This window comes from Rana temporaria, chromosome 6 (genome assembly GCF_905171775.1).
Source record: "Rana temporaria chromosome 6, aRanTem1.1, whole genome shotgun sequence".
NCBI classification, from domain to species: domain Eukaryota; kingdom Metazoa; phylum Chordata; class Amphibia; order Anura; family Ranidae; genus Rana; species Rana temporaria.
Window position 1 is genome coordinate 156,325,827 of NC_053494.1, and position 18,347 is coordinate 156,344,173.

An 18,347-nucleotide genomic window follows, 5' to 3' on the forward strand; every position below is an offset into this window, starting at 1 on the left:
ATGGAGTACCTTCAGGTGTTGACACTGGCAGTCTTCAAACAGGAAATGCCCCTCCCTATATAACCCCCTCCCATAGGAGGAGTACCTCAGTTTTTACGCCAGTGTCTTAGGTGTTGGTCATGGTTTAGCTTGCCTCCACATCCTTGGGATTAAGGTGGGCTAACCGGTTCTGTCCAAAGGCCTCAGTGCTAAAGTGGTCAGTAACCGGACCCCAAACCATTGGGGTATAGCCCATAATGCTTTCTGTCACAGAGAGCTGGACTCTGGGCCCAGAACTTAGAAACCTTTGGGGGCCTAATGTTTCTGTTGCCAGGGTGCTATATGGGCCCAGGACAGTGGATCCTTCATAGGAACCCAGGGCCTGAAGGTCTAGACGCCCCACGGAGATGGGGGAAGATTGGACCTCTTGCTGTGCAAAGTCCTGCGGCATGGAGCAGGTAAGTGAAGGGGAAACTTGCGGAACTTGGTTCGCAGCAGGTTTTGTCTGGGGGAAGGTCACAGCGGGACATGCCTATGGTTTATGCGCTGCATCTGGCAAGGTGAGTCACATATCTTAAAGATAGGATGACTCTATATGTGTATAATCCCCATAATTGTGACCTCCCTGGTAGTATTGCAACTGGTGCTAGTAGCATTGAAAAGGGCCTGTGTGTATAGTGACAATTCTTTAAGAGAAGCCCCTGGGAATCTATTGAGGTTTCTTATGTAGAGAGTGAATGCTCTTACCTGCAAGCCTGCTCAGAGAGGTCCAGGCGGTTGCTGCAGAAAGATAAATGCCGCTCTGTGGATCCTGGCCTGGACGGCAGGATCAGCCTCTGACCTCCTCGTGTGGGCCTCCCCCCCCCCCCCGCGGCGGGCGCGCGCGCGCGTCCCCGTGATATGGGCGCAATTTCGCGCCGTTTTTCTGAAGGGGAAGGGCGGGCCCGTAGGTAAAAGGAAGGGGCGGCCCTTCCAAAAGAGTTCCCAGCTCAGTGATGTGTTGGAACTGAGAGAGGAAGGACCAGAGCGGCAGAGTGGGGCGCCGAGGACACACAGTGGCCAAAGAAAAGTATTACAGTCTTCAAACAGACTGTCTTTCACCCTAAAGATAGGGTTTCTTTTTTCTTTTTCTTTTCAGCAGTTTTTATTGGCAAATACTACTAAGGGGGACAGAATGGTTTTTCTTTCTTTGGTTTAAAAAACAAAAAAAAAAAAAAAAAAAGAAAAAACAAACCAAGATTAATAAGGAAAGGCATTTTTTTCCCCAGAAAGGGTTTGTGGGCAACAACTATTTATTTTCCCAAAACACCATTAAGTAGCGGGCGTACCTCGGTATTGTACCATGGCATCTGGTTCGGAGGGTACAAAAGGTGGGGATTCCCCCAGAGGGTCCGGGGTCTCGGACAAAGTCTTACCGCTACTTTCCCCAGAAGGAGCCTTGGTGAGACCATCGGGATCTGGGGCTGGAGCTGGCACGGGTCAGTCCAACCCTAGGGTGGTCACGGACGAGGTACTGTCCACCTCTCTAAAGGAGATGGAAAAAAGAATGGAAAAAATGATAGCCAAGGCTATGCGGGGCAGAAAACGGAATAGATCTCCGTCGCCCGAGCGTGAACCCTCAGATGAGGAGGTCCCTTCCGCAGAGGAATGGGAAGACCTCTTGGACAAGGACCAAGTAGGTTCAGGGATCGAGGATCCGGGTACGGAGGAGTCTGGCGCAGCCTCCCAAGGGGAGAGCTGGTGGGTTCAAGTTTTAACAGACTTGGTCCATAGGACGTTCAACTTGCCAGTACCAGATCTCCAAGTATCAACGGTCTCAGCTTTAGGCTCACTAAGAGCGCCTCAAACCAATGCGGTTTTTCCGATCCATCCTCTACTAGAGGAAGTTATGTTCCAAGATTGGGCCAAGCCAGATAGAATCTTTGTACCACCAAAGAGATTCTCTGCCTTATATCCTATGGAAGAGAAATTTTCCAAGAGATGGGCAGCCCCGGCTGTAGACGCAGCCATCTCATGTGTTAACAAGTCTTTAACATGCCCTGTAGAAAACATACAGGTGTTCAAGGATCCGGTTGATAAACGCTTGGAAACGCTACTGAAAACCTCCTTCACTACTGCAAGGGCAGTAGTGCAGCCAGCTGTGGCTGCAATTGGGGTTGCGCAAGCATTATCGGATCAAGCTAAGCAGATGCTTAAACTTATTCCTGCCCAGCAGGCAGAAGAATTTTCGGACGTCCCTAGGGCCATACGATTTACGGTAGATGCGATTAAGGATTCGATCCAGCAAGCGTCACGCCTATCATTATCCCTTATCCATATGAGAAGACTCTTATGGTTAAAGAGCTGGGAGGCAGAGCCCCCATGCAAGAAGCTCCTGGTAGGGTTTCCCTTCCATGGAGGACGACTCTTCGGAGAAGACCTGGACAAATACATCCAGACCATTTCAAGCGGAAAAAGTACTCTTTTGCCCACCAAGAGGAAGTTTCGGGGGCCTGCGTTTAAACGACAGTACTCCCCTGGGCAGGGGCCCTCCAATACCAAACAGTATCGACGGCCTCCTGCGAAAGCAAATTTTAACAAGTCGCAGGGACAGGCCGGCGCAGGCAAGAAGCAGTGGTTTCGCAAGCCAGCAAAGCCAGCCCCCAAGCCGGCCTTATGAAGGGGCGCCCCCACCCTCGAAGGTGGGGGGAAGACTGCGTCTCTTTACAGAGGTTTGGGAGGCCAGCATTCCCGACAAATGGGTACGGTCCTCCGTGGCTACAGGCTACAAACTAGACTTCCTAAAGTTTCCTCCTCCTCATTTTCAGGAGTCAAGAGTACCAAACGATCCGAAGAAGGGAGCCGCATTAATAGCGGCATTGAATCATCTACTCTCTCAGGAGGTAATAGTAGAGGTACCAGTCCAAGAACAGGGGCTAGGTTTCTACTCCAACCTATTCATTATCCCAAAGCCCAACGGCGATGTCAGGCCAATTTTGGACTTAAAAATGGTAAATGCATACCTAAAGGTCCGCTCATTTCGGATGGAATCCGTGCGGTCAGCAGTTGCCGCACTTCAGAAGGACGATTTTATGGCATCCATAGACATAAAGGATGCTTACCTTCATGTTCCAGTTTACCAGCCACATCAAAGATTTCTACGCTTCTCGGTGGCTCTACGTCATTTCCAATTCATGGCGCTTCCCTTCGGGTTGGCTACGGCCCCCCGGGTGTTCACGAAGGTCCTAGCTCCAATCCTAGCCAATCTAAGGATTCAAGGGGTCACAATCCTAGCATACCTGGACGACCTCCTAGTCATAGATCACTCGTCTCCTGGCTTGAAAAAAGCAGTGGCCCTCACAGTTCAGTACCTCGAGAGGTTCGGCTGGGTCCTAAATCGAGAAAAATCAGCATTCCAGCCCACAAGGCAGTTGGAATATCTCGGCATGAGATTAGACACAGAACAACAGAGGGTGTTTCTGCCTCTGATAAAAGTCAAAGCCATCAAGGAATTAATTCTACTGGTTCTAAGCAAGAAGGAACCAACTGTTCGCCTATGTATGCGGTTACTAGGGAAGATGGTGGCCACATTCGAGGCGGTACCGTACGCCCAGAGCCACACTCGCATCCTCCAGGCAGCCATCCTGTCAGCCTGGAGCAGGAGGCCACAGGCCTTAGATATCCCTTTGCCGCTCTCATCAAGAGTCCGACAAAGTCTGTGTTGGTGGTTAGACCCTCAGAATCTACTGAAGGGGAAGTCTTTCAGCCCAGTGGCTTGGAAGATAGTAACCACAGACGCCAGCCTAACAGGCTGGGGAGCAATTTTGGATGGTTGCACTCGCCAAGGCACTTGGGCAAAGCCAGAGAAGCAATTGCCCATCAACATCTTGGAGCTCAGAGCTGCTCGACTAGCCCTCAGGGCTTGGACGTCCAAGTTGCAGGGGTTCCCGGTGAGAATTCAATCGGACAATGCCACAGCAGTGGCATACATAAATCACCAAGGGGGAACCAAGAGTCAAGCCGCTCAGAGAGAGGTGAGCTTGATTCTCCTATGGGCAGAAGCTCATGTGCCCTGCATATCGGCGATATTCATTCCAGGAGTGGACAACCTTCAGGCGGACTTTTTAAGTCGCCAGACTCTGTTGCCGGGGGAATGGTCTCTACATCCACAGGTCTTTCAGACACTCTGCCAGAGATGGGGAGTGCCGGACGTGGACGTCATGGCATCAAGACTCAACAAGAAACTAGACAGGTTCATATCCCGCTCAAGGGATCCGATGGCCTGCGGAACCGATGCGCTGGTTTGCCCTTGGCATCAGTTCAGACTACTTTATGTATTTCCCCCGCTCCAGTTACTACCCCGCCTGCTGCGCAGGATCAGGGTGGAGCACATACCAGTCATCCTGGTAGCTCCAGCATGGCCCAGAAGGGCATGGTATTCACTAATCCTAAAGATGGTAGTGGGAGACCCTTGGACTCTTCCTCTACGGCCAGACCTGCTATCGCAAGGTCCGATCCTCCACCCTGCCTTACGGCATCTAAATTTGACGGCCTGGAAGCTGAATCCCTGATTCTCAGGGGTAGAGGTCTGTCTCAGAAAGTAATCTCTACCCTAATCAGAGCCAGGAAACCGGTCTCTAGGGTGATTTATTACAGGGTCTGGAAGGCCTATGTAGGCTGGTGTGAGTCCAAGCGATGGCTTTCTCGCAAATTCACCATTGATAGAGTTTTAAGTTTTCTCCAGCTAGGAGTGGATAAAGGATTGGCATTAAGCACAATCAAAGGACAGATTTCTGCTCTGTCAGTGTGGTTTCAGCGGCCGCTGGCCACCCACTCGCTGGTTAAGACCTTCCTTCAAGGGGTCTTACGTATTAAACCTCCAGTTAAATCCCCGCTTTGCCCGTGGGATTTAAACCTTGTTCTGTCAAGTTTACAGAAACAACCGTTTGAGCCGTTGGCTGAAATTCCTTTGGTTTTACTGACAAGGAAGTTAGTATTTTTGGTCGCCATAGTTTCCGCAAGAAGAGTATCGGAACTGGCGGCCTTATCCTGTAAGGAACCATATCTTATTTTTCACAAGGACAGGGTCGTTCTCCGCCCTCATCCTTCCTTCCTACCGAAGGTTGTATCCAGTTTTCATTTGAACCAGGATTTGGTATTACCATCCTTCTTCCCTAAACCTACTTCCAGAAAGGAAGGGTTGCTGCATACCTTGGATATCGTCAGGGCCATGAAGGCCTATCTTAAAGCTACAAAGAAGATCCGGAAAACAGATGTGCTGTTCATATTACCGGATGGGCCCAAGAAGGGGCAGGCAGCTGCAAAGTCCACCATTTCTAGGTGGATTAAGCAATTAATCACTCAGGCCTACGGCTTGAAAGGGTTGCCTCCTCCAGTATCATTAAAGGCTCATTCTACTAGGGCCATGGGCGCCTCCTGGGCAGCACACCACCAGATCTCTATGGCTCAAGTTTGCAAGGCGGCAACCTGGTCTTCTGTCCACACGTTTACAAAATTCTACCAGTTGGACGTAAGAAGGAATACTGATACTGCCTTCGGGCAGGCAGTGCTGCAGGCTGCAGTTTGAGACCCTCGGATTCCGGGGGCTCCTCTTTTTTGAGTTAAATTTAAAATTTAAGATTATTTTTCTCAACTAAGTTGGATTTATTATGATTTGAGTATTTCTCTAAATTAAATCCTTTTGTCTTGGAGATGTTCTCCCTCCCCTCATTGTGAGCATTGCTTTGGGACATCCCATATAGTAATGAATATGCCGCTCTGTGTCCCGTGATGTACGATAAAGAAAAAGGGATTTTTAATACAGCTTACCTGTAAAATCCTTTTCTTGGAGTACATCACGGGACACAGAGCTCCCACCCCTCTTTTTTGGGGACCATTTTGGGAGGCATACTGCTTGCTACAAAACTGAGGTACTCCTCCTATGGGAGGGGGTTATATAGGGAGGGGCATTTCCTGTTTGAAGATTGCCAGTGTCAACACCTGAAGGTACTCCATATAACCCATATAGTAATGAATATGCCGCTCTGTGTCCCGTGATGTACTCCAAGAAAAGGATTTTACAGGTAAGCTGTATTAAAAATCCCTTTTTTTCTTATTACACTGGCCCCCCACATTACAATATGATTAAGGCTTTTTTTTTTTTTTTTTTATGCTGTACATACCTTTTGTACAGCATATTCACCCGTGGCATCCGGGTTGCGAGTCCCGCGGGAGTGGGCGTTCCTAACATGTCTGTGATTGACGCTTTGCCCAAAAACGAGCTCCCCCCGTCGCGTAAGCCGCGTCACGGTTGGCGAAAGGAGCCGAACGGCGAGTCGGCGCTATACTGCGCATGCGCATCGCTGTTCGCCAATCGTGACGCGGCTTACGCGACGGGGGGAGCTCGTTTTTGGGCAAAATGTCAATCACAGACATGTTAGGAACGCCCACTCCCGCGGGACTCGCAACCCGGATGCCACGGGTGAATATGCTGTACAAAGGTATGTACAGCATAAAAAAAAAAATAATAGCCTTAATCGTATTGTAATGTGGAGGGCCAGTGTAATAAGAAAAAGTAGTTTTTAGGGTGAACCACCCCTTTAAAGACAGCGCGGTATATTTCCCTTGTTTTTTTATATTTTCAAATTTGAGCTTGCTTTATTTCTGCACAGATGCTGAATTCTGGTTTGAGATGAGCAGTGTACAGGGGGTAACAGGGCAAAGCACAGGGATCAGGGTGTCGCAGTACATTGGGGGGCAGCAAGGAACATTAGATGGGAGCAGGGCGCCTTTCCTGGGATCAGGGCACGCTGCAGGGCGCCTTTCCTTGGATCAGGGCACGCTGCAGAGCGCCTTTCCTGGGATCAGGGCACGCTGCAGGGCGCCTTTCCTGGGATCAGCTGCCTGTGACTGATTGGTAGATTGCGGCAGGACCCTAGGTTTCTGCTCTATTAGATTTGCATGCCTTCTTACCATCTTAAAGTGAAGAAATCTACCCCTCTATCCCTTGTCTACTTGTGTGTTGGAGCTTCCCATATGTTACCCTTTTGGTCAAGCTGATGTCATGAGATCTTATCCTTGGTTACTTAGGAGGTCTCAGGAGCCACTGGTGCCCTCTTTGAAAGTTATTTTGATATACTCCATTCTCAGGGTTCTTCCCTAATACAGGCATACCCCACTTTTATGTACACAATGGCACCAGAGCATGTATGTAAAATGAAAATGTACGTAAAGTGAAACAATACATTTTTTCACTTCTTGGGTGTAGTGGGGGGTCAGGGACTGTAGTGGGGGTGTCAGGAGCTGTAGTTGAGGTCTCAGGGGCTGTAGTGGAGGTGTCAGGGGCACACTGGAACAGGGCGGGCCATGCTCTCTGAGCTTCAGCTCCTTCTACTGCGACTGCAAAATGTCTGTACAGTACTTGTAAGGCACTTTACATACACTCGCAGGTATGTCCTTACTCGCGAGTGTATGTAAAGTGAGTGTACTTAAAGCGGGGTATGCCTGTAGTTCTCATCTTGGCAAGGGGAATGTCAGCTATGACAGTCATTCCAGACATGGAATTCCTTGTTCATTTGATCCCTTAGGATCACATGAATTTGAGCTCATGTCCTTGTCCTTTTTCCACTTAGACTGGTTCTGGTCTTTCTTCTACGAGGATATCATTGTTAAGTTACTCTCTCAGTTCCAGTTCTTACAAGGGAGCTCTTGCCCCTTAACTGTGGTTTAGGTTGTAAGTCTTTGCCTGTAGGGAATTTGTTGTTCATTCCACCCTTCTAGTTGGACAAGGTTGATCATCTTCATGCTTATTGTCTCTGGTTGATGTCTCTTCCATGTCGAGACATTCCTTGCTGTTTTTGTGACCATTCTGCTTGGTCTTTGGTTATATGGTGTAGTTTCCAATCTTTTATTTTCTATTAGACGAGGAGTTTGGCCTTATTTAGGTGTTTCCTGTCACCAACCACACAATTTGATTCCTTTTGAACTATCCAACAGTTAATCACGTCTGTGTCCCTCGATGGACCAATAAGAAAATGTTGTAATGTAAAATCCTCCTCCTTGAAGTCCATTGATGGACACAGGTACTCTGTGTTTATAATCCTGCTCTTGGTAATGGTACAAAATTGAGGCATGCTGATTGTAAGAAGAGGTTATCCTGGGCTGGCCTTACAATTCTTTTGTTTGCCTGTGTCTAAACCTCCTTTAGGCAACAGTGTAACCTGACTGGTAATTTCAGTGGGCTCCAAGAAAAGGATTTTACTCAAAGTACAAAAATCCTATTTATGGTTTTACCTGCAGTTTTAAAGTGGAGGTTCACCCAAAAAGTTAATTTTTAACATTAGATTCATGCTCATTTTGTCAAGGGGGATTAGGTGTTTTTTTTTTAAAAACGTTCCTATTTGATTGACAGGCTTCCGACGGTCACATACATCGCGTCACGATTTTCCGAAAGTAGCCGAACGTCGGTGCGCAGGCGCCGTATAAAGCAGCACCGACGTTCGGCTTCTTTCGGCTACTCGTGACGCGATGTATGCGACCGTCGGAAGCCTGTCAATCAAATAGGAACGCCCAGTCCCGAAGACCATACCCGGAAGCGGCGGAGAAGATCGCTCTCTAAAACGGTAAGTACTGCTTCGATTTAAAAAAAAAAACACCCGATTCCCCTTGACAAAATGAGCCTCCATCTAATGTTAAAAAAAAATTTCGGGTGAACTCCCGCTTTAAGGTGGTTGTAGTGGGGTTTTTTGTGTGTGTGTGTGTGTGTGTGTGTGTATATATATATATATATATATATATATATATATATATATATATATATATATATATATATATATATATATATATATATATATATATATATATTGGGCAGCATTTTTTCAGTACTTTAAATCTAACATTTGTTGCTAAGAATATTAAACCCTTAATATTTTCAGATTTTTTTTTTTTTTCCCGCAACTTCTGCAACTTGTTTTACTGTTGAAAATTAAAACCAATGACTAAACTTCCCACAATGGCATAGATTTATTAATAGTGTTTTTGAGTTGGTAACTTTTCCTGTTTTTTTTTCTTCTTTTTCCAAATAAATACCAAAAAACATGTACACATTAAATGTCTAATTTGGAATTTGTAGACTTGCCGTGTGCATTTGAGATATATGCTAGTGATTGATAGTGCAGATAGCTGGCAGACTGAAATTGGTATTGGGGAACTGCCATGTTTTTGTGCTAGTCTATGGTAGGCTGGCACGGAGAATATGTGGAATATAAATTATGAAAGGGGCTGAAGTAATATGGAATAAAGATGACCTCATTGCCCAAATCGGTTTGCCTCAACTTTGTTTTTCTGTCCTCATGTATGTCTAGATTCATTGCAACTGTTTACTTGTAATTCAGGCTGTCTAGCAGATGTCCTAAATTGACTTTTTTTTATTGAAGTTTGTAGAAAAAGGAATACACTTTAAATGGTACTATTGGGACTTTAAATAGTACTAATCTAGATCAGGGGTTGACAAATTTGCTTGGAATCTAGGAGCCAGGTAAAAAAGTTAGGAGCCAGAAAACGCGCCCCGTCCCGACGAGCTTGCGCGCAGAAGCGAACACATACGTGAGCAGCGCCCGCATATGTAAACGGTGTTCAAACCACACGTGAGGTATCGCTGCGATTGGTAGAGCGAGAGCAATAATTCTAGCCCTAGACCTCCTCTGTAACTCAAAACGTGCAACCTGTAGATTTTTTTTAAACGTCGCCTATGAAGATTTTAAAGGGTAAAAGTTTGTCGGCATTCCACGAGCGGACGCAATTTTGAAGCGTGACATGTTGGGTATCAATTTACTCGGCGTAACATTATCTTTCATAATATAAAAAAAAATGGGGATAACTTTACTGGTGTCTTATTTTTTTATGAAAAAAAGTGTAATTTTTTCACAAAAAAGTGCGCTTGTAAGACCGCTGCGCAAATACGGCGTGACAGAAAGTATTGCAACGATCGCCATTTTATTCTCTAGGGTGTTAGGATAAAAAATATATATAATGTTTGGGGGTTCTAATTAGAGGGAAGAAGATAGCAGTGAAAATAGTGAAAAACAACATTAGAATTGCTGTTTAACTTGTAATGTTTAACTTGTAATACCAACGGCCACCACCAGATGGCGCCAGCTCACATCTGGTGGTAATAACTTGTAATACCAACGGCTCACCACCAGATGGCCCCAGCTCAAAAAAAAAAAAATTTTTTTTTTTTTTTTTGCCCCCTTCCAATTCAAGTCGCCAGGACCCTATTTCTAGTCGCCATGGCGACCTGGCGCCCGGGATTTGTCGAGCCCTGATCTAGATGTTTGATAGTGTCTAAATTAACAGTTGCTAATGCTCATTAACCACTTGACCACTGTGGCCATATGAAAAAAGACAGAAAATTTTGAAAAAAAAAAATGTTTTCTTCGTTTCTGTTATAAAATTTAGCAAATTAGTAATTTTTCTTCCAAAATGTATACTGCTACATATCTTTGGTAAAAATTGGTGTATATTATTTAGTCTTTGTGAAAGTTAGTGAGTACACAAGCTATGATGCCAATATCTGAAAATTGATCACACCTGAAGTACCGACGGCCTATCTCATTTCTTGAGACCCTAACATGCCAGAAAAGTACAAATGCCCCCCAAATAACCCCTTTTTGGAAAGAAGCCATTCCATGGTATTTAGAAGGAGGCATGGTGAGTGTTGTTTTTTTTTTTTTAAAGTTGTCATTTTTCCCACAATTCTTTACAAAATCAAGATATTTTTTTTTTTTTACTTTTTTTTTTCTCAAAATTGTCATATAGGCAATTTCTCTCACACCGCATATGCATACCACAAAATACACCCCAAAACACATTCTGCTATTACTCATGAGTATGGCGATACCACATGTGTGAGACTTTTACACAGCTTGTTCACATAGAGAGGCCCAACATGCAGAGGCCACCTTCAGGGGTTCTGGAACACCCAGACCAATTCTGACATTTCTCTCCTACCGTGTTTCCCCGAAAATAAGACACCGTCTTATATTTTTTTTCCCTCAAAAAATCACACTATGGCTTATTTTGGGGGGTGTCTTATTTTTATTACCGGTACAACAGTATGGTACAACAATCTACGGTACATTTATTCAAATACAGTTAAGTCGTCTTCTTCTGGAACATCGTCATAACTTTCCAAACTCGGAATTCCATCCTGAATTTCTTGCGACTCCAGTTCCTTTAGAACCATTGGCCCCAATCTTTCATGTCGAGCAATAGAGCTCTCATTAACCAGTTCCCGACCCCCGCATGTACATATACGTCCACAATATGGCACGTACAGGCACATGGGCGTACACGTACGTCCTTGCCTATTAGCGGGTGGGGGGTCCGATCGGGACCCCCCCCGCTACATGCGGAGGTCGGGTCCGCTCGGGGAGCAATCCGGGACCACGGCGCGGCTATTTGTTTATAGCCGCTCCGTCGCGATCGCTCCCCGGAGCTGAAGAACGGGGAGAGCCGTATGTAAACACGGCTTCCCCGTGCTTCACTATGGCGGTGCATCGATCGTGTCATCCCCTTTATAGGGAGACACAATCGATGACGTCATTCCTACAGCCACACCCCCCTACAGTTGTAAACACACACTAGGTGCACCCTAACTCCTACAGCGCCCCCTGTGGTTAACTCCCAAACTGCAACTGTCATTTTCACAATAAACAATGCAATTTAAATGCATTTTTTGCTGTGAAAATGACAATGGTCCCAAAAATGTGTCAAAATTGTCCGAAGTGTCCGCCATAATGTCGCAGTCACGAAAAAAATTGCTGATCGCCGCCATTAGTAGTAAAAAAAAAAAAAAATTAATAAAAATGCAATAAAACTATCCCCTATTTTGTAAACGCTATAAATTTTGCGCAAACCAATCAATAAACGCTTATTGCGATTTTTTTTTTTACTAAAAATAGGTAGAAGAATACGTATCGGCCTAAACTGAGGAAAAAAAATGTTTTTATATATGTTTTTGGGGGATATTTATTACAGCAAAAAGTAAAAAATATTGCATTTTTTTCAAAATTGTCGCTCTATTTTTGTTTATAGCGCAAAAACTAAAAACCGCAGATGTGATCAAATACCACCAAAAGAAAGCTCTATTTGTGGGGAAAAAAGGACGCCAATTTTGTTTGGGAGCCACGTCGCACGACCGCGCAATTGTCTGTTAAAGCGACGCAGTCCCGAACTGTAAAAACACCTTGGGTCTTTAGGTTGCATATTGGTCCGGGGCTTAACTGGTTAAATGAGCAGCTCTTATCCATGTAACCTGCTCGGAGTGCATTGGCAACAACACTGTCAGTGATTTTTTCCCATGAATTCTTCACCCAAATCACGACCTCTTGCAGGCCAGGTTTCACAAAGTTTCCACGCTGATTTCTTGTCATTCTATTTTCAATGTAGTCATTAATTTCCATATGCAAATGGTTTTTGAATGGCTTGTTTATTGCAATATCAAGAGTCTGCAGATAGGCAGTCATTCCTGCAGGAATCATTATTGATCTATTCTTCTCTCTGCAAGGAAGTTCTTCATGTCTTTAGCACGGTGAGTGCTGGCTGAATCCCAGACAAGCAGACCTCTTTGGCCACCTCGCAAAACAAGTGGCAGCATTAAATCAAGCCACTTCCTTATAACTGCTTGTGTGCACCAGGCTTTTTCGGTTTCAAGAACATAAATGCCAGAAACACGTTCCAACTTATCTTTCTTGCCCTTACTGATGATAACAGGTGTGACTTTTGTCCCATCAAGACGAATTGCCAAGATACAGGTAACACGTGCACTTTCATAACCAGTGGAGGGAACGTAGATTGAGGAGGCACCCCTCTGGTCAATTGTTGTTTGGGCTCCTTGACCCATAAACACTGCAGTTTCATCCATAGCAATCATGTTGCAAAGTTGGTATTTAGAAAAGTCGATGCCATCAACAAAGGACTTGAATGCAAGTGCTCGCTTAATAACTTCAGCATCTTCCAACTTAAACAGTGTTGTTGATTTTCTGAGAGACAGTTCAGTCGCTGAAGGAAGCGATCTAGCCAATGTTGTGATGCTTTGAATTCTGGGGATATGTCGAATTGTGGTGCCATTTCACGGGCAAATGTTTGAATATCAGCCCTGCGCACAACCAAAGCCTTTGCTCTCCTGTCAGCAACCCATTCACTAATCATGTCTTCCAGCTCAGAAAATAAAGGTTGCCTACCTGAGCCACACTTGCGCTTCTTGGAATTTCCTCTGTCCACCTGTAGACTGAGATTATCGTATTCTGCACGCCATTTTTGGACCATTCGGATATCCAATTTCTTCTCTTTGCAAAAAGCCGTAAGATTCTTGCCTTGGGAGTCCTCCACAATTCCTTTCTTGTACTCAACAGAATAACTCTTTCTTTTTGCACTCATCTTGGCTGTACAGAAAGATAGGCCAGCAAAGCTGATGTGGAGCACAGTGGAGCTGGGGTGATCTCTTTGGGCTCAGTAGCAGCTTTTGTGTTTGTGTGGGGTGACAGAGGTGGTACAGAGCTTCTCCTCACTTCTTTACAGCTCTGAGCTCCGCACCAGTACAGTACTACCGCATCACGTGTTGTTTACCGCTCCGCGCCGCATACGACACGCCCATTGCTACGTCTTATTTTCGGGGGATTCGACACGCCATCGCTACGTCTTATTATCGGGGATTCGACACGCCATCACTACGTCTTATTTTCGGAGGGGTGTCTTATATTTCGAACTTGCGGCGAAATCCCGCTACGGCTTATTTTCGGAGTACGTCTTATTTTCGGGGAAACACGGTACTTGTAAAAATCATTTATTTTCTAGAAAATTACATAGAACCCCAAAACATATTTTTTTTTTTAGCAAATACCCTAGAGCAGGGGAGTCCAAACTTTTTTTCAAAGAGGGCCAGATTTGATAAAAGGAACATGCGTGAGGGCCGACCATTTTGCCTGACATTCTTTGAACCATTAAAATTTGGTCTAAGTGTGTTAGTTTGAGTACTAATACACTGCCCAACAAGAATTATCCTGCCTTTCTGGCTGTGTGTGAGAGTAAAAAAAACAGTAAAGTTAGCCCAATGTTTTTGCATAATGTGAAAGATAAAGTTATGCCAATTAATTAGATACCTAACATGTCACCCTTTAAAATTGCACACGCTCTTGGCATGGCGCCAAACTTCGCTACTGAAAATCCCTTTAGGCGACGCTTTCATTTTTATTATTGGTCACATGTTTTGAGTTACAGAGGAGGTCTAGGGCCAAAATTTTTGTTCTCGCTCTAACGTTTGCAGCGATACCTCACAAGTGTGGTTTGAACACCGTTTTTATATGTGGGCGGGATTCAGCTATGACTAAGCGCTGATACCCCAGTGCGAAACGCGTCGGCTATCCACCCCACTGTCTGCTGTGATTTGTAGTGCCGTTTCCATTTTTTACTATTAAAGGCAACATTTTAGGAATTTCGTGGAAGTGCGGCAGTTCAGTCTTTTTCTTCGGGATTTGCGTATGCGTTCGCTCCTGCATGCGAGCAGACGGGGGCAGGGGCGCTTTAAAAAAAAAAAAAAAATGTTTTTTTGTTAATTTGCTTTATTTTAGTTTGACACTTTTTTTTTTTTCCCAAAAACAACATTTTTTGATCACTTTTATTCCTATTACAAAGAATGTAAACATCCCTTGTAATAGGAATATGGCACGACAGGTCCTCTTCAGTGAGATATGGGGTCAATAAGACCCCACATCTCACCTCTAGGCTGGGAAGCCTGAAATAATAAATTTTAAAAAACGATCCTGGCTTCGATCGTATCGGTGAGTCAGTAGAAGCACCGGAAGGTGGCGGGAGGGCGGGACGTCCCTCGTAAGAAAGATCAAGAGGCGGAACAGCCGCTATGATCATTCTTATGGTGTAGGAAATCGCCGGCTGAAAAAGCTGATATCTGAATGATGCCTGTAGCTGCAGGCATCATTCAAATATCCCGCACAAAGTCAAGGACGTCATATGACGGCAGGCGGGAGGGAAGTGGTTAACCACTTAAGGACCCCTTCACGCCGATTTACGTCTGCAGAATGGCATGGCTGGGCACATCAACGTATATGTACGTTGCCCTTTAAGCCCAGCCGTGGGGTCGCGCGCGCCTCGGTCCCAAGCTCCGTGACCACGGCCGCGGGACTCGCAGACCTGATCGCCGCTGGAGTCCCGTGATCGGTCCCCGGAGCTGAGGAACGGGGAGAGCTGTGTGTAAACACAGCAACCCCATTCTTCACTGTGGCGCCGTGATCGATCGTGTGTTCCCTTATATAGGGAATCGTAATCGATGATGTCACACCTACAGCCACACCCCCCTACAGTTGGAAACAGACATGAGGTCCCACATAACCCCATCAGCGCCCCCTTGTGGTTAACTCCCAAACTGCAATTGCCATTTTCACAGTAAACAATGCATTTTAAATGCATTTTTTGCTGTGAAAATTACAATAGTCCCAAAAATGTGTCAAAATTGTCCGAAGTGTCTGCCATAATGTCGCAGTCACGAAAAAAATCGCTGATCTCCGCCATTAGAAGTAAAAAAAAAAAAAAAATTATAAAAATGCAATAAAACTATCCCCTATTTTGTAAGCGCTATAAATTTTGCGCAAACCAACCGTAAAACGCTTATTGTGATTTCTTTTTTTTACCAAAAATAGGTAGAAGAATACTGGCCTAAACTGAGGAAAAACATTTATATATATATATATATATATATATATATATATATATATATATATATATATATATATATATATATATATATATATATATATATATATATATATATATATATAATATTTTTGGGGGATATTTATTATAGCAAAAAGTAAAAAATATAATTTTTTTTCAAAATTGTCGCTCTATTTTTGTTTTATAGCGCAAAAAATAAAAACCGCAGAGGTGATCAAATACCACCAAAAGAAAGCTCTATTTGTGGGGAAAAAAAAGGACGCCAATTTTGTTTGGGAGTCACGTTGCACGACCGCGCAATTGTCAGTTAAAGCGATGCAGTGCCGAATCGCAAAAACTGGCCAGGTCCTTTAGCTGCCTAAAGGTCCGGGTCTTAAGTGGTTAAAATGCTTTGTTAAAAAAAAGAGTTGTCCATTTATACAATATTTCAAACATACCAAATATTTCATGTACATACCAAAAATTACATCCCAAAATAGATTCTCCTACTCCTCCTGAGTACGGCGGTACCACATGTGTGAGACTTCCACAGCCTGGCCACATAGAGGCCGATTTGCGGCCGAGCATGGCCGGGTAGCGCAGAGTATGGCTGAGCATGGAGGGATGGATGGCTAGATATGACTGCAATTGTCACAGAGCAGCGCTGTGGGCACTACAGATCCAGCCCACTGCGTTGCTGCCACAGATTTCTCCCCTCTCCTCTTGCACTGTACCGATCGGTACACAGAGGGGGGAGAGAGGAACCAACGTCATGACATGACGCCGGTTTGCTTACAAGTGATCGCTCCGTCATTTGACGGAGCGATCACGTGGTAAACGGCCACTATCAGCGGGCCATTTACCATGATCCGGACCCCGCGGTCACAGACAGTCCTGTGTACACCCCCCCAGAATTAACAAACCGGCCTGTAGCCGTCATTCGGCTATGGGCCGGTCGTCAAGTGGTTAAAACTTGGCTCACGTGGTTAAATAAAAATGGGGCAAATCTACTTTGGGTTACAGCGGGTATTTCTTTAACCTTTTGTGAATGAGAAATATTTCCCTCAAATTTTCCACATTAGTAAACTGTGTTGGTACATTTTATCATTATGAATATGTCTTGAGCTATTCAAGTGAATTTTTAATTAATTGATTGACATGCTTTAATTTTTGTTTTTAGTATTTAATTTGACACAAATATGTATATTAGATTTTTTTTTTTTTTTTACTGGGAAGTTGTTTAACATTTTGCTTTACTTCCACTAAATTAAATGTGTCTAATTTTCTTGCTTGTAGCGGAAAAAATAACCATTCACGATCAAACTGAAATTAACTTGGTATCCTTTCGCCGAACAATATATCTTGCAATTCAATCAAGGTAAGATGTTTTGCTCGCATTACTGAAGTCCAAAAGGATTATATTTTAAATATTATTATTTTTTTTGCTGCTTTATTTGACTTGTTGATCTCGTACATTCTGTACTTAAAGCAGTTGTAATCCTAAAATGTGTGTAATTTTGGGCTCTTTCTATATGACCTAAAATACCTGGCTGATCTTGCCTAGTGCTGCCCTCCCATTTGTAAATTGACCACGTTTATCATGGCTTCTGATCCCCTGATACCGTGGTCAGTTTACATGGCTCTGTCCTCTCTCCCTCTCAACTTTTAGAGCCTGCCCCTCCCCTCCTGCTGCTAAAATTACTGTGTTTTCTTGCTATAATCTGCAGTATTAGATTATATTATGTGCCCTAATGTATTTTTGTTGATAGAAAAATAAAAATACTGCTATATACCTTATTTCAGAGTGGCGCTCACGTGACCACCCGCCGCTTTCCTCCTCCCGGCTGACGTCAGCAGGGGATTCTTAGCCCCTCCTGCTGCAGCTGTGGGATTGGGAAAGACAGCAACAGGCATTCACATGAATGAAATAAGGTATACAGAGGCTTTTTTTAAATATAAAGAACATACATTGGGGCACATAATGTAATCTAATACTATGAAATTATAGCAAGAAACTAGTTGGCTTTACAACTACTTTTAAAGTTTTTGTTTGTTTCCCTCATCCCCCCCCCCCATACTTCAGTAAGGATTGGGTAATCCCCCAGCACAGTTGTAGCTAGACATGACAAAGTGCATTTATGCTTTTTGTTGGCGTTCGTTTACACTTGCTTCAAATTTAACACACATGGTGGTGCTTTTTTGAAGCTTGGCTGATTGTGTGGGTGTTTGTGTGTTTATGTCATACCTGCAATTTCACCAAAGCTGAATTAAGCCTCTTAAAAGCTTCAGGTGCTTTAAGCAAGCTTTGTCATAGAGTTCTATGGCGGCTTTGAAGCGTCACTAAAGCATCATGATATGTAAACGGTACAGGAGTGTAAGCTAACCATTTTATTTTGTAATATCGGCTATGACTGGTGTTCAGAGAGCTTTTTAAAAAGCATATCTGAAGCCTTGTTTTGAAACAATTGTAAACAAGCCCTAAAAAAAATATTCTTGCCATTTGCAAAAGTGTTTATAGTGGTCATGTGAAACGCAACACTGGGTGGTCCTCGATGATGCAGAGAGCATGCCTGATGTGGTAGCGTCTGCACTATTACACTGTTAACCATTTGGGCTCCAGAAGGTTCTACTCCCTTCATGGCCAAAGCAATTGTGCAGTC

General features: G+C 44.3%; 1 protein-coding gene across 1 annotated transcript in view; it reads left to right on the forward strand.

Moving 5' to 3' along the window:
- CWC22 (CWC22 spliceosome associated protein homolog) overlaps nt 1-18,347 on the forward strand; it is a 123,988-nt gene that overhangs the window by 49,494 nt on the left and 56,147 nt on the right. The window contains exon 12 of the mRNA XM_040357646.1: nt 16,984-17,065. Coding sequence (XP_040213580.1) covers nt 16,984-17,065 — 82 coding nt within the window. The remainder of the gene's footprint in view (nt 1-16,983; nt 17,066-18,347) is intronic.